The sequence below is a fragment of the Rhamphochromis longiceps genome, linkage group LG15 (assembly GCF_057381845.1).
Source record: "Rhamphochromis longiceps isolate RC_006_pf linkage group LG15, R_longiceps_female_GT1.1, whole genome shotgun sequence".
In the NCBI taxonomy this organism is placed as follows: domain Eukaryota; kingdom Metazoa; phylum Chordata; class Actinopteri; order Cichliformes; family Cichlidae; genus Rhamphochromis; species Rhamphochromis longiceps.
The window spans coordinates 42914833-42932179 of NC_140571.1; the positions used below are offsets into that span (position 1 = coordinate 42914833).

A 17347-nucleotide genomic window follows, 5' to 3' on the forward strand; every position below is an offset into this window, starting at 1 on the left:
GCATCCCCAATTGCTGTAGCAAGGGGGAAAAATTGCATAATCAGGATGTATACTGATTACAGACCATTCTAAATAAGTACAAGAACCCATGATGCCTTAGACTCAGTGGTTGGATGCATCAGTGAGCTTGATGAGACAGTGTACCAGGCTGTGGTTGACTCCTTTGGCACGCGGTGTGAGGAGAATCACTTACAGCTCAATGTGATAAAGATCAAAGAATTGACTGTAGACTTCAGGACCAGGAAACCTGTGACCTCTGTTTCAATCCAGGGGGTCGATGTGGACATCGTCGAGGACTATAAATACCTCGGAGTACACACGTTTAGTGAGAGACTGAGATTACACAAATGCACCACTGAACGACATAGGAAATCATTCCTGCCTGTGGCCATATCCATCTCCAACTCCTCTATCTAATGCACAGTACACAGTGTAATAGCTGCACCCTTTTGCACATCCTCCACAGTAAAATAACAAATAGCAAAGCTTTACAGGTTAATGTAAAATATCAATCGTAAATATTTCACTTCTGTGATATTCTGTATATTTATAATTGAGTTATTTGTATATATTAGAGCTATTTCTTATATTTTGTTAACTTTGAAATTTGTTCAGTCTCTTACTGTTATTGCCTTGAAGCAACTGTAACCACATAATTTCCATAGGTATTAATAAAGTTGGCAGCACGGTGGCACGGTGGTTAGCACTGTTGCCGCACAGCAAGAAGGTCCTGAGTTCAATTCCACCATCAGGCCGGGGTCTTTCTGTGTGGAGTTTGCATGTTCTCCCCGTGTTTGCGTGGGTTCCCTCCGGGTACTCCGGCTTCCTCCCACCGTCCAAAGACATGCAGCTTGTGGGGATAGGTTAATTGGATAATCCAAATTGCCACTAGGTGTAAATGTGCGAGTGAATGTGAACGCGAATGGTTGTCTGTCCCTGTGTGTTGGCCCTGCGACAGACTGGCGACCTGTCCAGGGTGTACCCCGCCTCTCGCCCTATGACAGCTGGGATAGGCTCCAGCGCCCCCCGTGACCCTGAAAAGGATAAGCAGAAGCGAATGGATGGATGGATTAATAAAGTTTTCTGATTCAGATTTTCAGGAATATGATTTGAAGGTGTCCACTGACAAGTTCCAAGTTTGTAAAACTGTATCCAAGCACATTTGCTACATTGTGTCTGCCACCAGCCAAGAAAAATAGAAGCAATAACTTAGTGGCTCCAGCCTACTGATCTTAAGACCCTATAATCCTTCTTGGGTTTCTGTATATGGCTGTTCCTTCTGAATTATCAGTGCTTTATTATCAGTTACTCAGTTTTTGTGCGAGTCTTGACAGTTCTGACAAAATGCTGTCTTCCAGCACACCGAGGAAAGCAAACTCCAGCACATAGGACCATCTATTTTAAAAAATCAGAGCCTTTTGGACATCACACGTGGCCTACGTCCTGGCCTTTGCTGACCCGAAGTCCTATATACTGCATGTAAACTGTATCTTGATGCATGCTCAATCATCCAGCTAAGTAAATCCCCAAAGTTTGATTCTGTTCATTTGGATGTAGCGTTTTCAGTGGGAGAAAAGTTTCGTCACCCATCCAACTCTATCAAGAATACCCAGAGAGGTTCTGGAACTCTGAAAGAAATGATCATCTTGAGTAAAATGGGCTGTGGTTGATAAATTCCATGTGGTGCTAAATTCACCACCTCATCAGGAGGTCCTGATGAGGTCCTGATCAACTTGGTGCATCACTCTCTGCTATTCCAGACTCCCATTGGGTGATACTCTAATGGCCCTGCTAAGTAAGCTGGATCTACAAAGGGACCAGGATGGATGACGCTATTGGAAGGGTGAAATCGGAAGTAACAGCCATTGCAGCCATCCAGTGTTATTCAGAGCAGTCATCCAGAGATTGCTTTTCTTCAGCATGAAGGAGGAAGTCTGCAGCTGTGGAATGGGCTACTGTGTAGGAAGACTGCCAAACCAAACAGCCTTGTTAAAAGAAGGAAGTCAGGGTGCGATATCTCAGTACACGGGTGCCCAGAAAGCACTGCATTTATGATAAATTTGTACTGTTTTGCTGTCTTTTTACTCCAGACATTCTAATGTAACAATGCAGAGAAGATAAAAAGTTCCACTGGAGAAACGCTTCTTTTCAGTCATTATTACTAAGTGACTGTAGGATTTCCTTTTATACACCTCCAGTACTTTTACTTTTGATGCTTTTGATGCTGTGCAAAATAAAGTTCTTATTGGGTAAAATTTAGACTACAGGAAATTTGCAGAAATGTCATTTTCATAAAGAAAATCCCCTAAATTTACTTTAATGAAGGTTTACTTCTATATTTTTTAAAATAAACAACACCAAACAGTCACACGAGGACAGCAAAGCACAGCATATTTGTTTCCCCTTGGTCCACCGGGTGTCACCTCACGTCACATTTTTATAAAAATTGAAAGAAGTCACTGCTTTTATATGAAAAACCCAACATTTCAACTTTATTAACATCAAGATTTTGAAGACATTTTTTCTCTGCTTTTAATAGAAAACAGATCGTTTATACAACAGTTAGGACCCCTACAGCACAACTATGAGAAATGAATCCTTTAAGTGGGCTGCATCATTCAAAAGCCACCTCACTGTATCTTTCAATGAAAAACGCAGAGATGCATCAATGAACAATGATGTTGTTCTCTGAGCCTGCTACACAGTGATAAAAGAGGTGAGTTATCTGTGGTGGCGATCCCGTTTAAATGCATCCTGTCAATGTAAAATCATGTATGCAGATGCAAAGATGAGTGAATATGTGAGACATGACTGTCTTGTACTGTAGGATGTTGAGTCCATATTCAGTGTGCTTTACAACAACTGGGCTGTTTTTGTACAAACACAATGTGGAGAATCTTTGTGAAATGAGTATGAGCGTCAGAAACCAGGCTGCATGTCACAGCAGAGCTTTTTCACATTAGTAACCCCTAATGTTAACGGAGGGCCTATTTAGCTTATTTCTAGAAGCATTTCCCTGTTGTTGTTGTTGCAGTTTTTTAAAAGTTTGTAGTCCAATACAGGAGCATTAAATGATTTACAATAAAAAAAATCCTTATTTATCTCATATCCAGACACCAATAAATGTTTGGCCCACAGGAAATTTTCTATGAGCTGCATTTAGGCTTGGGTGATGTACCCGACTCAGGCTGAGTCTGCCTCCCTAAATTCAGCCACAGGTCCACCTTATTTGGACAAGATGCCAGCTGTTGTTGGACATTTGGGTCATATCTGGCCCACACAACACTCGTTTTAATGTTAAGCCCATCTCATGACTTTTATCCATGTCTGGTCCACACAGGATCTGCCAGTCATAAAACATGTGGCACATTTGTAGCCCCAGACGTATCACGCTGCTTGCCCCTCAGTTGAGCCTCTGTAAGGCTCTTGGCATTTTAAGTTTGCCTCTTCAACAATCCCACAGAGCCACATCAGGCCAGAGTGTGTTCTAGTTTCTTGTGGTCATGTGAAAAAGTAGCAGGCTAGAAAGCTGAACTTGGTAACGTGTACTGATTATTATAAAAGTCTATTTTAGCCTAAACTTCAACTTAAATGTCAAAACAAACTCCAATAAGTCTCAAACACAAGTCTCTTGTTAATAGTAATTTTTAACTATGCTGATTTCTGTTGCTGTGCAGAAACACTCTTCCTGTTGTCTTTTGAGCAACATGGCACCATCACCACTGCTTACATGTCATTTTTTAAGCCATTTTAAAATTTCCAGATATCAGATCAATGCTTATGTGACATTTTTTCTCCCTAAATTTAAAACATCCTTTAAAGCAAATTGAAGTCTACTAACTTTGTGTTATTTGAACATTGCATAAAAATACCAGGCAGTTTAGTGCAAGGTGAAACAGGTTAGTTTGCAGCATTGTGGTGATGTTCACAGTAATGCATGATGTTGACTGTGCAGAGAAGCTGCAGTGGCCACAGTCTGTGCTGGTTTATATCAGAGATAGCAGAAATCAAATGAAATTTAAGGTGATTCACTCACTGAATTTCACCTTTATGCCAGCTTTGTAGTATCTGGGTTCATGTAACATCACCTGATATCGTTTTGAATTCAGTTGTGTAAATCCACAAAGAGCAGCGAGTACTGGCGTCGCAGCAGCAGCACATTTGAGCTGATCACAGCTAAGCAAAGAAAGTCTACCAGAGGTCCTGACTGTGTTTCCCTACACTGCAGTGTGTAACTTGTGCTGTTGGGTTTTTATGGCATTTGCTGACAATAACAGAAATAAAGAGTGAAGTTAATCCTTCAAGGAGAAGCAACAAAACCAATCTGATTAAAATTCATCCCAGAATATTGTCTGTTGTTCATTTTCACGATCCCTTTTTTCGCTTCTATTTCCCCTCATTCCTCCAATGGACAGTTGTGTATGGCTGCTCCTTTCTGAGCCTGGCTCTGTGAGAGGTCTCTTCCTGTTAAAAGGTAGTTTTTTGTCCTCACTGTTACTAATGTTGCTCACAGAGGATCTTCTGATGTTGGGGTTTTATTCTTTTTTTCTCTCCAGGTGTCAGAATTTCATTTTTTACGTGTGGAGCACGAGCTCTGCATTTGACGTCACACTTATTTCACAAAAACACTCATGAACAGGCCATCTGTGTTAGTCTACCTGAGTCCACAACTTTTCCAACTGCTTCATTATTCTTTTGCTGAAAGCCTCCAGATCTCTGAAGACTCTGAGAACATTATTTAATGACAAAAAACGCTGTACATGCTTGCAGTTCTTCAGATGTGATGAGTCTTTGCACATTTATAGCTGTGATGTATTTCATACTGCAGGTCACAAACCTTATTTGCTCAGTTGATCTGTCTAGTAGAGATCATCATTCTCCAAGTTTCCCTCTAAATAAGACCAACCGAATAACGATAAACATTAGAATATCATATCTGTGGTATAAAATAAAAAAATCATTAGCAGCTGTGAATATACGGCGTCCAGTATTAATGACTTGGATCATGTTGAAAATACATGTCCTCTATTAAAAATTAAGAAAAATAAGAGAAGCAAATTAAGAAAAGACCCATTAAGACATATAGTAACCAATGTAAGTGATCACAAAATAAACTCTAATAATGGCTAACAACATAGTCATGATGGATATAAATGAAAGTAGCAGAAAAATAGTTTTTGCTATTTTGAGGAGGCAGAAATTGGGGAGTCGCAGGGATCAGAATGAGGCATGAGTACAGTACGAGTCTTTCAGGGTTGTTTTTTGGGAGGTTTTTGTGTGGGGTCTGTGGCAGAATCATGGCACCAGTCCAGGAGGGGGAGGTCATCACATCGCCTCTCCTCTTTCCATTAATCTCTCCTGATTCCTGCTGTGGTCATCTCCTCATCAGTCCTCTTCAGAGCCTCCTCATCAGCCTGCAGGGGCCAATGGAGCAGAGTGGATGTGGCTCAGAAGAGACACAGATCTCCTCTGAGGGCTTCTTTCTGGGCAGGGTTATGTTGCATAGTGATCAAAGCTTCCCAGGTACTCCAGAGCAGCCCGGTAGCACAGCTGGTACTGATCCTAGAGACACAGAATAAGTTTTGATCAGCACGTAAGGAGGATTATAGCAGAGACAAAGTTGTACAGTAAAGTGGATTTATTTTCATTAGGAACTTCAGGTTTGCCGCTGCAGTGCAGCAGCAGTTTATAATGTAAATATGTCACAAACATAAATCCTGTTCTGAAGCTTCCGGCTGACCTTCTGTTGTTTTAAAAAATTGCCCCAAATACCCTGTTAATTATCCCGCTACACAACACTTATATGAACCAAGCCAACCAGCGGTGAGGTGAATCGTGATCATAAAAAGATCTGATTTGGATCAAACCAATTCATTGATAAATAGATTGTACAATCGATAATCTTGTTTTCAACACGGTACAGTCGTGGTGACTTAAGTTTCATACTCACTAAGCGATGTGACGTTTGTGGTTTTAAACAGTTCCACAGTAACTGTGACCTCCACAAATCAGAGATCACAGACCTTTTACAGGAGCACCTGCCATTGTTTCACAATCCAAGTTTACTTTGGATGGATGCAATATTATGGCTCCTAATCAGAATGTGGATGGGATTCTTACTGTTGAGCTCTGTTTCACTCTAAATGGAGCAATTTAAACATCATAATGTATTCACAAACTGAAACCTTAAACTCATTGACAAAGTTTTACTGGGTTGCTTTTGCGTTCAGTGGACTGCCCCCTGCTGGTCATGAGATATAATGCAGGTTTAAGGCAAAGTCACTTTTCATATCTGAAGGCTACATCAGAGACATTATAAGGTGGAGGTGTGGAACTAAAGCGGAACAGAAATCTATGGGAGAACTCTGTAAACTCGGCGGTTGTCCCGCCCTTCCCTAACAGACCCATTCAACAGATAAACCAGTAAACATCTGCGCTGTGCATTGTCAGCTGTGCATTGTGGCACAGCTGACAGTTCTGTGTAGTTCTGTGCACTTCGTGATGTCGATCAACATGTTTGTTTATTGCTCTGGCAGGAGGAGCCATAGAGACGTGGATTGTGTCTGCACAGATACTAATGAAGCCACAATGTTGTGTTGCTTTTTGAATTTGTAGCTAGAGATACAGCCAAGATATGTTATTGTTTGGGGAGAATCAAAAAGATGTGTTATATTCTTTTATGTGCTGTTTATGACTGTGCCCTTGTGATGAACGCCCCTGCATCACACTGATACCTCTGTCTGCACCATAGCCGGTCTCTGAGTTCGGAGAGTCTTGACGGTCTGGAAGAGGTCGACCACTCCTTCATACCTCATCCTTTCCAGAACGATGCTCAGAGTAATAAACACACCAGTCCTCCCAACACCAGCACTGGTAAACATACATTAACATTATTATACTGAAATGTATCACTTAAAGCTTCTCGTGTCAGATTTTGACAACCAAACCGATTATACATGGTCAAACATACACACGCTCTTAGTTACCTGCAGTGAACAGTGATGGGTCCATCTTGTCCGAATTGCTCTTTAGTTTTATGCACTTGGCCAATGAAGTCAATGAATCCCTCCCCGGTTTTTGGCACTCCTTGCTCTGGCCAATCCGTGAACTGAAACTGCCTGATGGTCCTCGATTGACCATCCTGGTTAATATGCAGGAAAATGGAAAGAAAAAAGGATAAATGGCTCACACAGAACGATCCCTGCCTCCCCCACCAGCTGGAAAGAGTGTACGAGTGATCTGCAGTCACATTCCTGCTGCTGCTAAAAGAGAACCTACCCGGGCATCAGTGACTTTGAACTCTCGGAGGATGTACTGAGGCATGTTGTACTCGGCCATCGGGTCCACAACAAAGTACTGGTAACGTGCAGAGCGCTCAGCAGGCCAGTACTGATGGCACTTTTCCTGAAAGATGGAGAGAAGATGATCGCGAAATGCATAACTGACTTGGAGTTTTAACACTGAGACCAAAATGCAACGATTAGGCCTCAGATTAGTGTGAAATGGGCAGTGGTTTCTGTTGCTGTCAGGCTGCTTTTGACCACCACGCTTTTTACTCACAGCACAGCAAACAACTCCAGTGTCTGCTGATAAAGGAAATAAAAGCAGTGTGACACTTCAGCACCAGCTTCTTCGAGGACTTTGATAACACAGAGACTGGACAAAGGCTGATGTGGTGGAACAGGAGCATTCAGTTGAAAGCAGGTCATTGCTGAATTATAGCAAAATGTGAGTATCTGCATGTCCTTATGAATCATCAACACGGCTGTTTCTTGTAACATTTAAAAGTATATGACAATGAACTCTATGCATCGATGTTGTAACATACACAGAGCTGGAGAAATCCTGCATGACATGAGGCAGGCTGTAACGTCGAGCTCAGCTACATGCCCGTCAGCTCAGCTGATCTCACAGCTCGTCCATATCAGCTCAGCCCAGAACTATTTAAGCTGCCAGCCGCTTTGCAACCCACCTCCATGAGCAGCCAGAGCAAATCCATGTTGACATATAAAATCACTGCACATAACAGCCTTTTGTTTTACTGTTTATTATAAGACTGCATATTTAATGGACCTGAGAGGTGTGATGATCAAATAATAGATTCATACCTAACTAAAAAGCAAAAACAGACAAAACAAGAAGTTACAATGACAAAAATAAAAAAATTAAATTAACTTAAATTTTACTGAATAAAAACACGTCTTTCTTCATTTAAGTAAAGCACTATATTTTCTGCATATTCAAATTGTATATTCCACTTTTATACGCACTGATCCAACCATCTTTAGAAACCCATTACTGGATGGTATTTAGGAGTATATTGAACTTTTTGTCAAAGACTTTAAATCCTTGACAAACTTTGTCTTTATCAGTAGTTGAAAAATATTTATCGTACAAAATCCCACAGCCAGATGTTTCAAGCAGAGCCTTATGTGTTACGTACAGATCATTATACTCTTTGAAGTGTCATTCTACTTTGTATTAACAGTAAATTCAGTGTATACGAGTTTTATTAAAACCAGATTTGGCAAAATGTAGAAACATTTCATGCTCCTTAAAAAAAAAGAAAGCATTTTTACTCATGTTAAAAATATACATGTGTGTATGCTCTGCCCTCCTTTTCCCTGTGGAGCCTTTATCATCACTTTCATTCCAGATTTCTGCTTGATGTATAGAAACGATTCAGATCTTGCATTGTTTTCAGTGCAACGTGACATAAAAGAAGGTGAAGCTGTTTTGTATTACCCGTCCCATCTCTCGGAGTTTAGTGAGCATCACTACGATGGTGGAGTTGTGCTCCCACAGCATTCTCCAGAAGTCCTCTGTGGTCTCGGCTAACGGGCCCTGGGTGGCCATGTAGGCTTTCTGCTGCCTGCAAATGGAAACAGAGACACAGAGCCTGTGTTTACTCCTCTGGGCTGCAGCAGCTCTGCTGCTATTTGGCTTCAGTTTTCTTCCACTTCAGCTCTGCTTCAGAAAATCACTTTGGGTTTCTTTCTGTAAAGCAAAGTGACAGCAGTTAAATAATCTCACTGTTGCCCACTCATATTATCATGAAATGGACAGAAATCGAAAAGGTTTAGTTTGATCTGTCAAGGCTGCGAGTGAGTTCGTACATGTACAGTCCAATGAAAGCAAAGAAATATCTTTATTCTCATCTTCTTACCTGATTGTGATTCAGTAAAGTAAACCGTGTATGATTTGCTTAGCCAGATAATCACCAGCTGCCCCGAACTAATTTTACCTGCTTTTTCATGTCAGTTAATGATCGACTCAGTGCTCCCAAAGAGATCTGTGATTTGGTTTTAGGAACTTGGGGGTCCGGGTATTTCGGGTGATGACCGACTTTGCCTGGCTGGTTCTGAGACACGTAAGCTGATAAATAATACCTTAGAAAACAAGAACTTGCTCCATTAAAATGTGCAATGGATCAAGTACATCTGCCTAAAATGCTCATTATGAATTACAGTCATGGTTTTTCACAATTCGTGACACTGCAAAAATAAAAGAGTTAATTTAGCTGCGGCTTCACCACATCCGGACAAGAGTTCTGGGCAATGACATCCCACAAGTGTTGAACGAACCTCTCAGGTGTTAAATATTTAATTTCACATACCCCTTTAAAGAAAATTTGATGAGTCAGCTGCTTGCTAATGTGTGCGCTGATTTTTAAATAGTTTTGCTTGAACACATAGCCTTTTTAACAGCTCTGTTAAAATGACAGATGCCACCCCAGCTGCTCCGCCGGCTCCAGGCGATCCTCTGCAGCTGGACACCACCAGGGGGCAGTGTTGACGCATATAACAGTGGGCCTAGGTAATTCCCACAGACTTGCATGCCTGGGTGTGTTTCTGTTATCTGTATATATCAGTGCTCTTGTGTGACACTGGTGGTTGGAGGCTTTGTTGTTTTTGGCTACATGTTTGTCCTCCTCTCACAAGCAGTGGAGCTAATATTTCAATACTCCATAATACAACAACCAAAACAAATAGGAACGAACGCTGCTTATTTTGATGCTGTCACTTTACCTGCTGAGCGCTGCTGACTGACTGAAGCATTTAACCAGCAGCAGCTGGTTAAAGCCAGATTGTTGATGAGCACCGAGAACAGTTTGAACCAAATGTTACTAAACTGTAGTAGCCCTAACCCTAACCCTCTAAAACAAAGCTCTGAATATTAGCATATATGCTAATATTCAGAGCTTTGTTTTAGAGACAAGGCTGGAGTTATTCTGCCTTTTTTTCTACTGCCAGCAGAAAATCAAAAGCCAACGTGTATCAGCCCGTCTGTTCATGTTAAGCTGATGTCACTTAAGCCTCCTGGGATTGAATACAAAACTTTGGATGCTGCTTAAAATGTAAATAAAAACAGTGTGCAATCATTTGCAAGTTGGAAGCCTGAAAGCTCCACATTTCTATTCTTGGAGTAGAGTGGCTTTGCATGATTTGCAGTTCAAAATAATCCTTATTTACATTGTTATTGTTATCTTGGCTTAGCCCCCCTTTAAGGCAGCTTGTATCTAAATGGCTGACTAAGGCTTTAACAACATGTGGTGCAGCTTTTGTGACTATATTGATCTAAACATATGTATAATATGTCGTGTTACAGGGATGATCTGATATGGTCGTGTTGGTGTTGATCCAGGATCAACATTGCAAGTGACCAATCACATTGTTCTGACGTTATTCTTTGGCGCGCCAAGCCATTCGTGCATTTATGAAGTTCCAGTGTTGCAAGGACAATATCAGTTCTGCTTAGCATTTATTAAAGGGTCAGGGTCCGTTGATCGGCGGACAGAGGCGGTTTCTTGCAGCTTAAGTACAGTTTTTTGTTTTACGGCATTTTTTCCCGAAGTCGCAAAAGTATGACGTCACAACATTCTGATTGGTCCTGGAACAACATTTACTATGTTGATCTGGGAACAACACCAACACGACCATATCAGATCGTGCCATCATACAGAGCCAAGAGCAGAAAGGGTGCAGCAGAATATAGTCCTTATTTAATACACCATTAACCATGAATTATCGCATCCCTGTGCTGTGTGATGGGGCCATCAGCTTGCAGCACTGCTGAGGTATTATTATTACCAGGTTGTTTGGCTATCTGCCTTCAGCTTCTCTGTTTTTGTTTCTTTTCTAAGGTTGAGTATTTCTCATCTTCCTCACACCACAAACAAATGACGGGCTAATCAAGCACAGTAATAATTTGGTCAGCGAAGCATTTGGTAGTGATTTTGGCGCTGTGGGCAGGTGTCGGCTCCTGCTGGACAAAAGAAATTTCCATTTCCATAAAACTTGTCAGAAGATGGAAACATGAAGTGCTCTAAATACCCTGGTACAAGCTGTGTTCACTCTGGACGTGATAAAACACAGTGAAGCAAAAAGCACCAGCAGATGACGTGGCATCCCAAATCACCAAAGAAAAGCAGTAATGCAGTTTCAGTAATGCAGCCTCTGATTCAGGACTGTGATGGTGTAGCACTTTTCTTCAAGACACTTGTGTGTGACAGCTTTTAATGTTCCTCACTCTACTACTTATGAAGCGCTCCCAAATTCTTGACAATCCACAAAAATCGGTGGTCATCTGTCGCTTGGGTTTAATGATCTTTTCATGAATATACTCGCTGCAAACAGCCTTTTGAGCAACGACCTTCTGTGGCTTCCTTTCCTTGCAGAGGGTGTTGATGATCATCACCTGGACAACTTTCAAGTCAGCACACTTCCCTGTGATTGTGTCTGCTGAACTAGACTGACAGATATGTGGTTCATATTATTTGAAAAGCAGCCGAAATATTTCAATAATTTGAGATACTAGACTTTTGAATTTCTTGAGCTACAAGCTATAATCATTAAAAGCCTTTGAAATACCTCAGTTTGTATGTAATCAGTATAGCATATGTGACGGTTTATCTTTTTGAAATTATGAAAAAATATGAACCAGTTAAAATTCTACATGAAGCAAGAGTTTCAGGCATACTCGCTGACAGAAACGAAAGCCAAATCAATAACCCAGAAAAGTTAATAGAATAGATTTTCCATTAATATTACACAAATTAAAGCATTTCACAGTTAATAGTGAGAACCACAACAGAGTTCTATCAAAAGTTAATTAAGCAGGAAGCAGATTTCACTGTTGTAACTTTTGACTCATGCAGAGTTAATAACATTGTGGTGTAAGCACTCGCTGCCTTTGTATCTCGCAGCGCAGTAAGTAGGAGAATAACGAATGGTGATACACAAAGACGTCACCGGGCATGTCCACTAATCATCATAATCATGTGCATTCCCCTCACCTTAATCTATCCTAATCCATGCTTCGCTCTTTAAAGGCTGAGCTCAGTGAGGGATGGAGCTCCCGAATCTCACTCCGCTCTTAATTACCGACACAGGAATTAGAGAGGAATTACACGACACCCCTGCCTCTTTCCGTTGCCTCCCTTTGGTGGGGGGTACTCAGGGGACTTCATTAGGTGCTGGGAGCCAAAAACAACATACACCCACCCTGCATGTAAAATGGGAAGTCCTGACTCATTAGCCACTGCTTTCTGTGAAAGTGCGCTAGAAAACTTTCAATAAGTCTTTTCATAAAAGAGCCCGTGATTAACGTGATGTGTGACAATATCGGTGCTAATGTTGTGAGAGACATGTGTACTGTTTATGAAATCACATTGTGACGTGTTGGGCTGAATGTGACTAAGAGTCTGAGGGACACTTTATGCTGCTAGGCTAATGTCAGAGTCACTCTGTTTATCGTGTTTCTGGACAAAGATTGGGGAAGAGATGTTAGAAAATAAACATCATGTTGTATTCAGTTTGGTAACTGTTTACCAAGGCCGTGCATTGAGGGCACTCATCAATAACTTTGGAGTCATTTTCCAGCTGAAATCTATACAAACACAAGTTGTTTTTTGCAGCCGACGACCTGCTGGCCATTTCAAAGAATTTAATATTCATCTGTGCTTATAAATAAACAGCACTGTCTAAACATGCTTTCTACACCTGAAGTAAGGGGAGGTGACGGACTGTGATAGTGCTCAGTGATGCATCTCGCAGCTGTAAGCTTACTGTAAACAGAAGACAATGTTAGCAGACTGAGAATCATCACTCGCCGTCATAACTTTCAGAATAAAATCTGAGCAACAACATGAAAGTTTGTGAGTTGAATTTTAGCCCAAAGCTCAAGTGACCAACTTTGTATATCCTGAACCATATCATCATGCGATCATACGAGTTCTGGCTAAAGCTGTGGAGACGATCATGACTCGTGTTGTCACATGATCTTTTGGGCATCGTGCTACATCGTAGAGCTCCAAATGCAGACTACAGGAATAAGTAATATGAAGCATATAGACTGCATGTTCTTCAAATCAGCGTTACTTTGAATCTCAAATTCATGCATGTCTCTACTTTACTATGTTTTATTGCAATGTCAGTGTTTCCTTGATCCAAGAAGACAATAATTATGTTTTTGCACATAAATGTTGATAGAAATAAGAAAAGGACTGATCAGATTTCTGGCCTTCATACTGAGCTATGATCACACAGGCATTAAGCTGAGTGTCTCCTCAGTTCATTTCCCTTCTATAAAGGTAGAAAACCCTCAAGATTTCTTCATGTCCAAAGACAGAACATGGACACAGACGGCAGTCGCGTCGTGGAGCTGTTGGTGTAATCAGTTCATTTCTCTGACATGTCACTGATCTCAAACAGCCTATCCATTCACAAGAGGTGGAAAAAGTGGGAGAATGAACAGGCCTGTCAAGAAAACCAATTTGTTTTGACAACTGACACAACAAAGGGATGTGAGGCGGTGAAACACCGGACTCCATGTCAGCCTGTAATTTAATGCTGTCAGCTGCCACAGAGAAGGTCCAACCCCCGGCTCATTAGAGGTGGAGCAGCTGAGCAGAAATGCGCCGCACTACTCATTTCTGTGAAGGGATTTCTGTGGGCTCACCTGTACCCGTCGATGAAGCTGGCATTGATGTAGTCAGAGCCCTCCACCCCTCTGATCGGCTGCAGGCAGACGCGAGTAGACTCGAAAGGCATGATGTTCACCAGGCGGTTCTTGAATTTGTTGCACGGCAGGTTGGCACTGATGAATCTTGAGGTATGTGCTTTAGAGTTGGCCAGTTTCTGCAGAGACAGAAGAAAGGACAGGTGATTGCAGCTACACGGCAGCATCCACTGTCTATCATCTGCCTCTGGTCTTTATAGTGCTAATCCAGTGTGGCGCGTGAGCAAGGTTGTTAAAGGGCACGAGGAGCTAACGTTCGCACTGATGCACGAGAATGATGCACTTTGAGACGATCCTTTTTTTCTCTGACTTCAAATGAATGTCGGATACTGTTGTGTGTTGAAGCTCATCCTGAAGATGCTGAAAAGTCAAAACAAATCCTGAAACATTTAGTGTGAGCCGACAGGCCTGTGACAATGCAGATCAAACCAGAGAAATAAGATGTTTGGATGCAAACCTAGCTGCGTGAATGATTTCATTCTCAAATTTTTCTTTTCAGTTTCGGTGGGGAGGAGGTGTTTCTTTACTGACAGGCACCAACTTGAGACCTCTGCACTGCAAGTGCAAGTGCAGTGAACTGAGGATCAAAACCTAATCATGCTCTGTTTAGATTTACAGCCACCCTGCTTGCATTAAAAAGCAGCATAATACTGAATGCTGGGCATTCCCCCTGCTGCAGGACAGAAGCTGCTTAAGCCACTGCACTTTTGCTAAAGCAGTTGAAGACAGTGGATTGCTGCAGATCATCCCGTATAAAACTATCTAACCTGGGATGACCTTATCTCCCGGTTTTCCTGGCTCTTGCTCTCCCTCTGCAGCTCCCTCTACTCCAGCCTCATCAGGAGCTCAGAAGTTAAGCTTTAACAACGTCTCCTCTGAGAAGAAGGAAAATCTTCCTTCTGCCTTTGCTTGCACTTGAGTATTACATTTACATGAATTTGGAGAGACTGTACAAACCAGGCCATGATAGCTATACTTTTACTGACTGCAATGTTGTAGTAACTGATTCTGACTTTATGATTTAAAATCTACCTAAAGTAGGCTGGATGGATATGAGTCTTGCAGATCCCCGTATTCCAAGGGACTCCAATTTAAATAAACAAAAAATGCTTTTACCCTCATGGCATGGTTGTGTCAATGATCCATCCACCCATCCCCAAAACCTGTTTAATATTTTTCTCTAGATGCATTAAAGTGTTTACATGTAGTGAATCTGACTCTGAGACTACTACTAGCACTGCAGTCATTTAAAGCTCATTTCTTTTATTCTTAATTTGCACTGAAACATGGTAACACACAGTGTGTGTACTGTACATTGTTATGGAATGACCTCTAGTTTACTAGCGGACAGAAATGCAGTGAGTTTGCACAACAGAGTGAAAAATCCCAACAGAAGGCGTTTGGGTTGGACTCCTATCACCTTCTCCTCAGTGATGATCCTGAAAAGCCTGTAAGAAACTAAAGGTGCAGCTGCTCTCTCATCTTTTTCCATGACTTAAAGTGTCTGTCATTGAATCCAAGCACAGTCGAGGCAGTTACTGTATGTGTTTAAAGTGCTTCCTTAAATATACTGAGTGCCCAAAGCCGTACAATCGTAAAGTCCAGATCTGCTCACCTTAAACTCCAGTTCCATAGCTGTCACCGCCTCTCCAGCGGGCACCTCGGTGAGCTTCTGGATGTGGGCGTACAGGTTGCGGGCAGGGACTTCTGTGTTGCCACAGACTGCAGCTTCCAGCAGGGCCTCGTGGACGAATATGTACTGATCCTCTGTCTGCACCATGTAGTTCCTTTGAGCTCGCATGCACGTCACATGACCGTATATGTCCACCGACTTCTCGTGTTTCATCCTCTCCAACATGGCGTCAATCACAATAAAGCAGCCCGTCCGGCCCACACCGGCACTGATGGGAGCACAGAGAGGAAACACAGGCGTCAGACCAGAGATCCCTGAGCGCTTTACATCTTTCCCCTGACCACTGTAACATTTCCACGGGCCGGGAACAGCATCGAAATCCTCATGAATACCAGTCCAAACCAGTTACAAATGGGTCCTCGTCCCTCCATAAAGATTCACTGAGAGACGAGGCTGGCCTTTAACATTATGGAGGCAAGGAGGGGCTCATTGATTCCACTTTTATGTCATTGGTTGATCAGGGTGATTTCGTTTATATGCCTGCTTGCTCACAACGCTTACACGTTCTGGATTTGTCTGTCATGGTGCACAGAGATTCACGATGGACCTTAGAGTCTCTACACCTCATTGAATATTGCTCGGCTTGGATAGGCTGCTTTGTCCTTCTGGAGACACAAGCATCAGTAAAATCTTCTTTTACAAGGCCGTTCTTGGTCTTTCTTATTGACCTACACATGAAGGAAATTATAGATGGTTATTGTCTTTGGTTCAAAGACTTATTCGTGGCACCTGCACTTAAAGCTCACATTAAACTGCAGTCCGATATGGAAACTTGTTTTATTCTATTGTGTGGCAGAAGTAAAGCGATTACTCTACAACCTTGATTTTAGTGAATGGACCAAACTGCTGTGAGCCATTTGAAGAACAGTCCATATCCAAAAATGTATTGTTTTGAACATATAAACAGGACAAGAGCTTTCAGAGTATATCATTGTATTATTTGCCATTATTTGGTTCCATCTACAATGTTGTGCTGTGGACGACGAGGCCCACAGATTGCACCGTGAGCACTGCAGGATGTCAGGGTTACAGGATGACTGTGGGTTTTAAAGTGCAGCTCAGGACCTCTGCATACGTGCTCATGTACTTATTGTGTTATAAATAAAAATACCTGCAGTTTATATCTAACATCCCCTTATGGGAATATATGAATTCTGGATTTGTGCTGCAGAATTGGAAATGGAAAAGCCAGATACGGTTCTCTGACTTTATGGAAATGTAATATCTGTTCCATAAGGAAGAAATATATTTGCTTTTTGTGTCTAAATTTGTACAGTATAAGCAGACCAGTCATTTGAGATGCAGAAAAAAGAAGAAAAATCTATTTCCTGCTCGCCTTAGAACAATTTCCATCCTTAATGTTAATAAATGGGTATTTTTTTTAATCACTGTTATTTAATTATAAATTGTTAGTTAACAAAATTAACAAACATAATAAAGTGTAGTAGTTATTAACTTGTTTGTAGAACATTATTGTATCTGATTATTAAAATGATAAAAAAGCAGTTTCTGTATTTTTTAATTTTATTGACTGTTAAATACAAAATAATGAAAGTTCCTGAACAGTTAATATAAGGTGAGAGTGCAAAATGAAACCATACATTTTAAGATTGTACCTTTTATGTTGTAACTGGT

General features: G+C 41.5%; 1 protein-coding gene across 12 annotated transcripts in view; it reads right to left on the reverse strand.

Annotated features, from left to right (window-relative positions):
- Positions 1-2433: 2433 nt before the first annotated feature.
- The window catches only part of ptprfa (protein tyrosine phosphatase receptor type Fa), a 376185-nt gene continuing 361271 nt past the window's right edge, over positions 2434-17347 (reverse strand). For 6 of the 12 annotated variants that reach the window (XM_085382137.1, XM_085382134.1, XM_085382133.1 and 3 more), the window contains 7 exons: positions 15635-15920; positions 13960-14138; positions 8746-8872; positions 7279-7404; positions 6987-7141; positions 6735-6870; positions 2435-5562 (listed from right to left, as the gene is read on the reverse strand). In XM_085382137.1, coding sequence (XP_085238263.1) covers positions 5494-5562; positions 6735-6870; positions 6987-7141; positions 7279-7404; positions 8746-8872; positions 13960-14138; positions 15635-15920 — 1078 coding nt within the window. In that variant the 3' untranslated portion in view covers positions 2435-5493. Of the gene's footprint in view, positions 5563-6734; positions 6871-6986; positions 7142-7278; positions 7405-8745; positions 8873-13959; positions 14139-15634; positions 15921-17347 lie in introns of all 12 variants that reach the window. The other 6 variants (XM_085382126.1, XM_085382132.1, XM_085382130.1 and 3 more) reach the window with 2 other exon arrangements.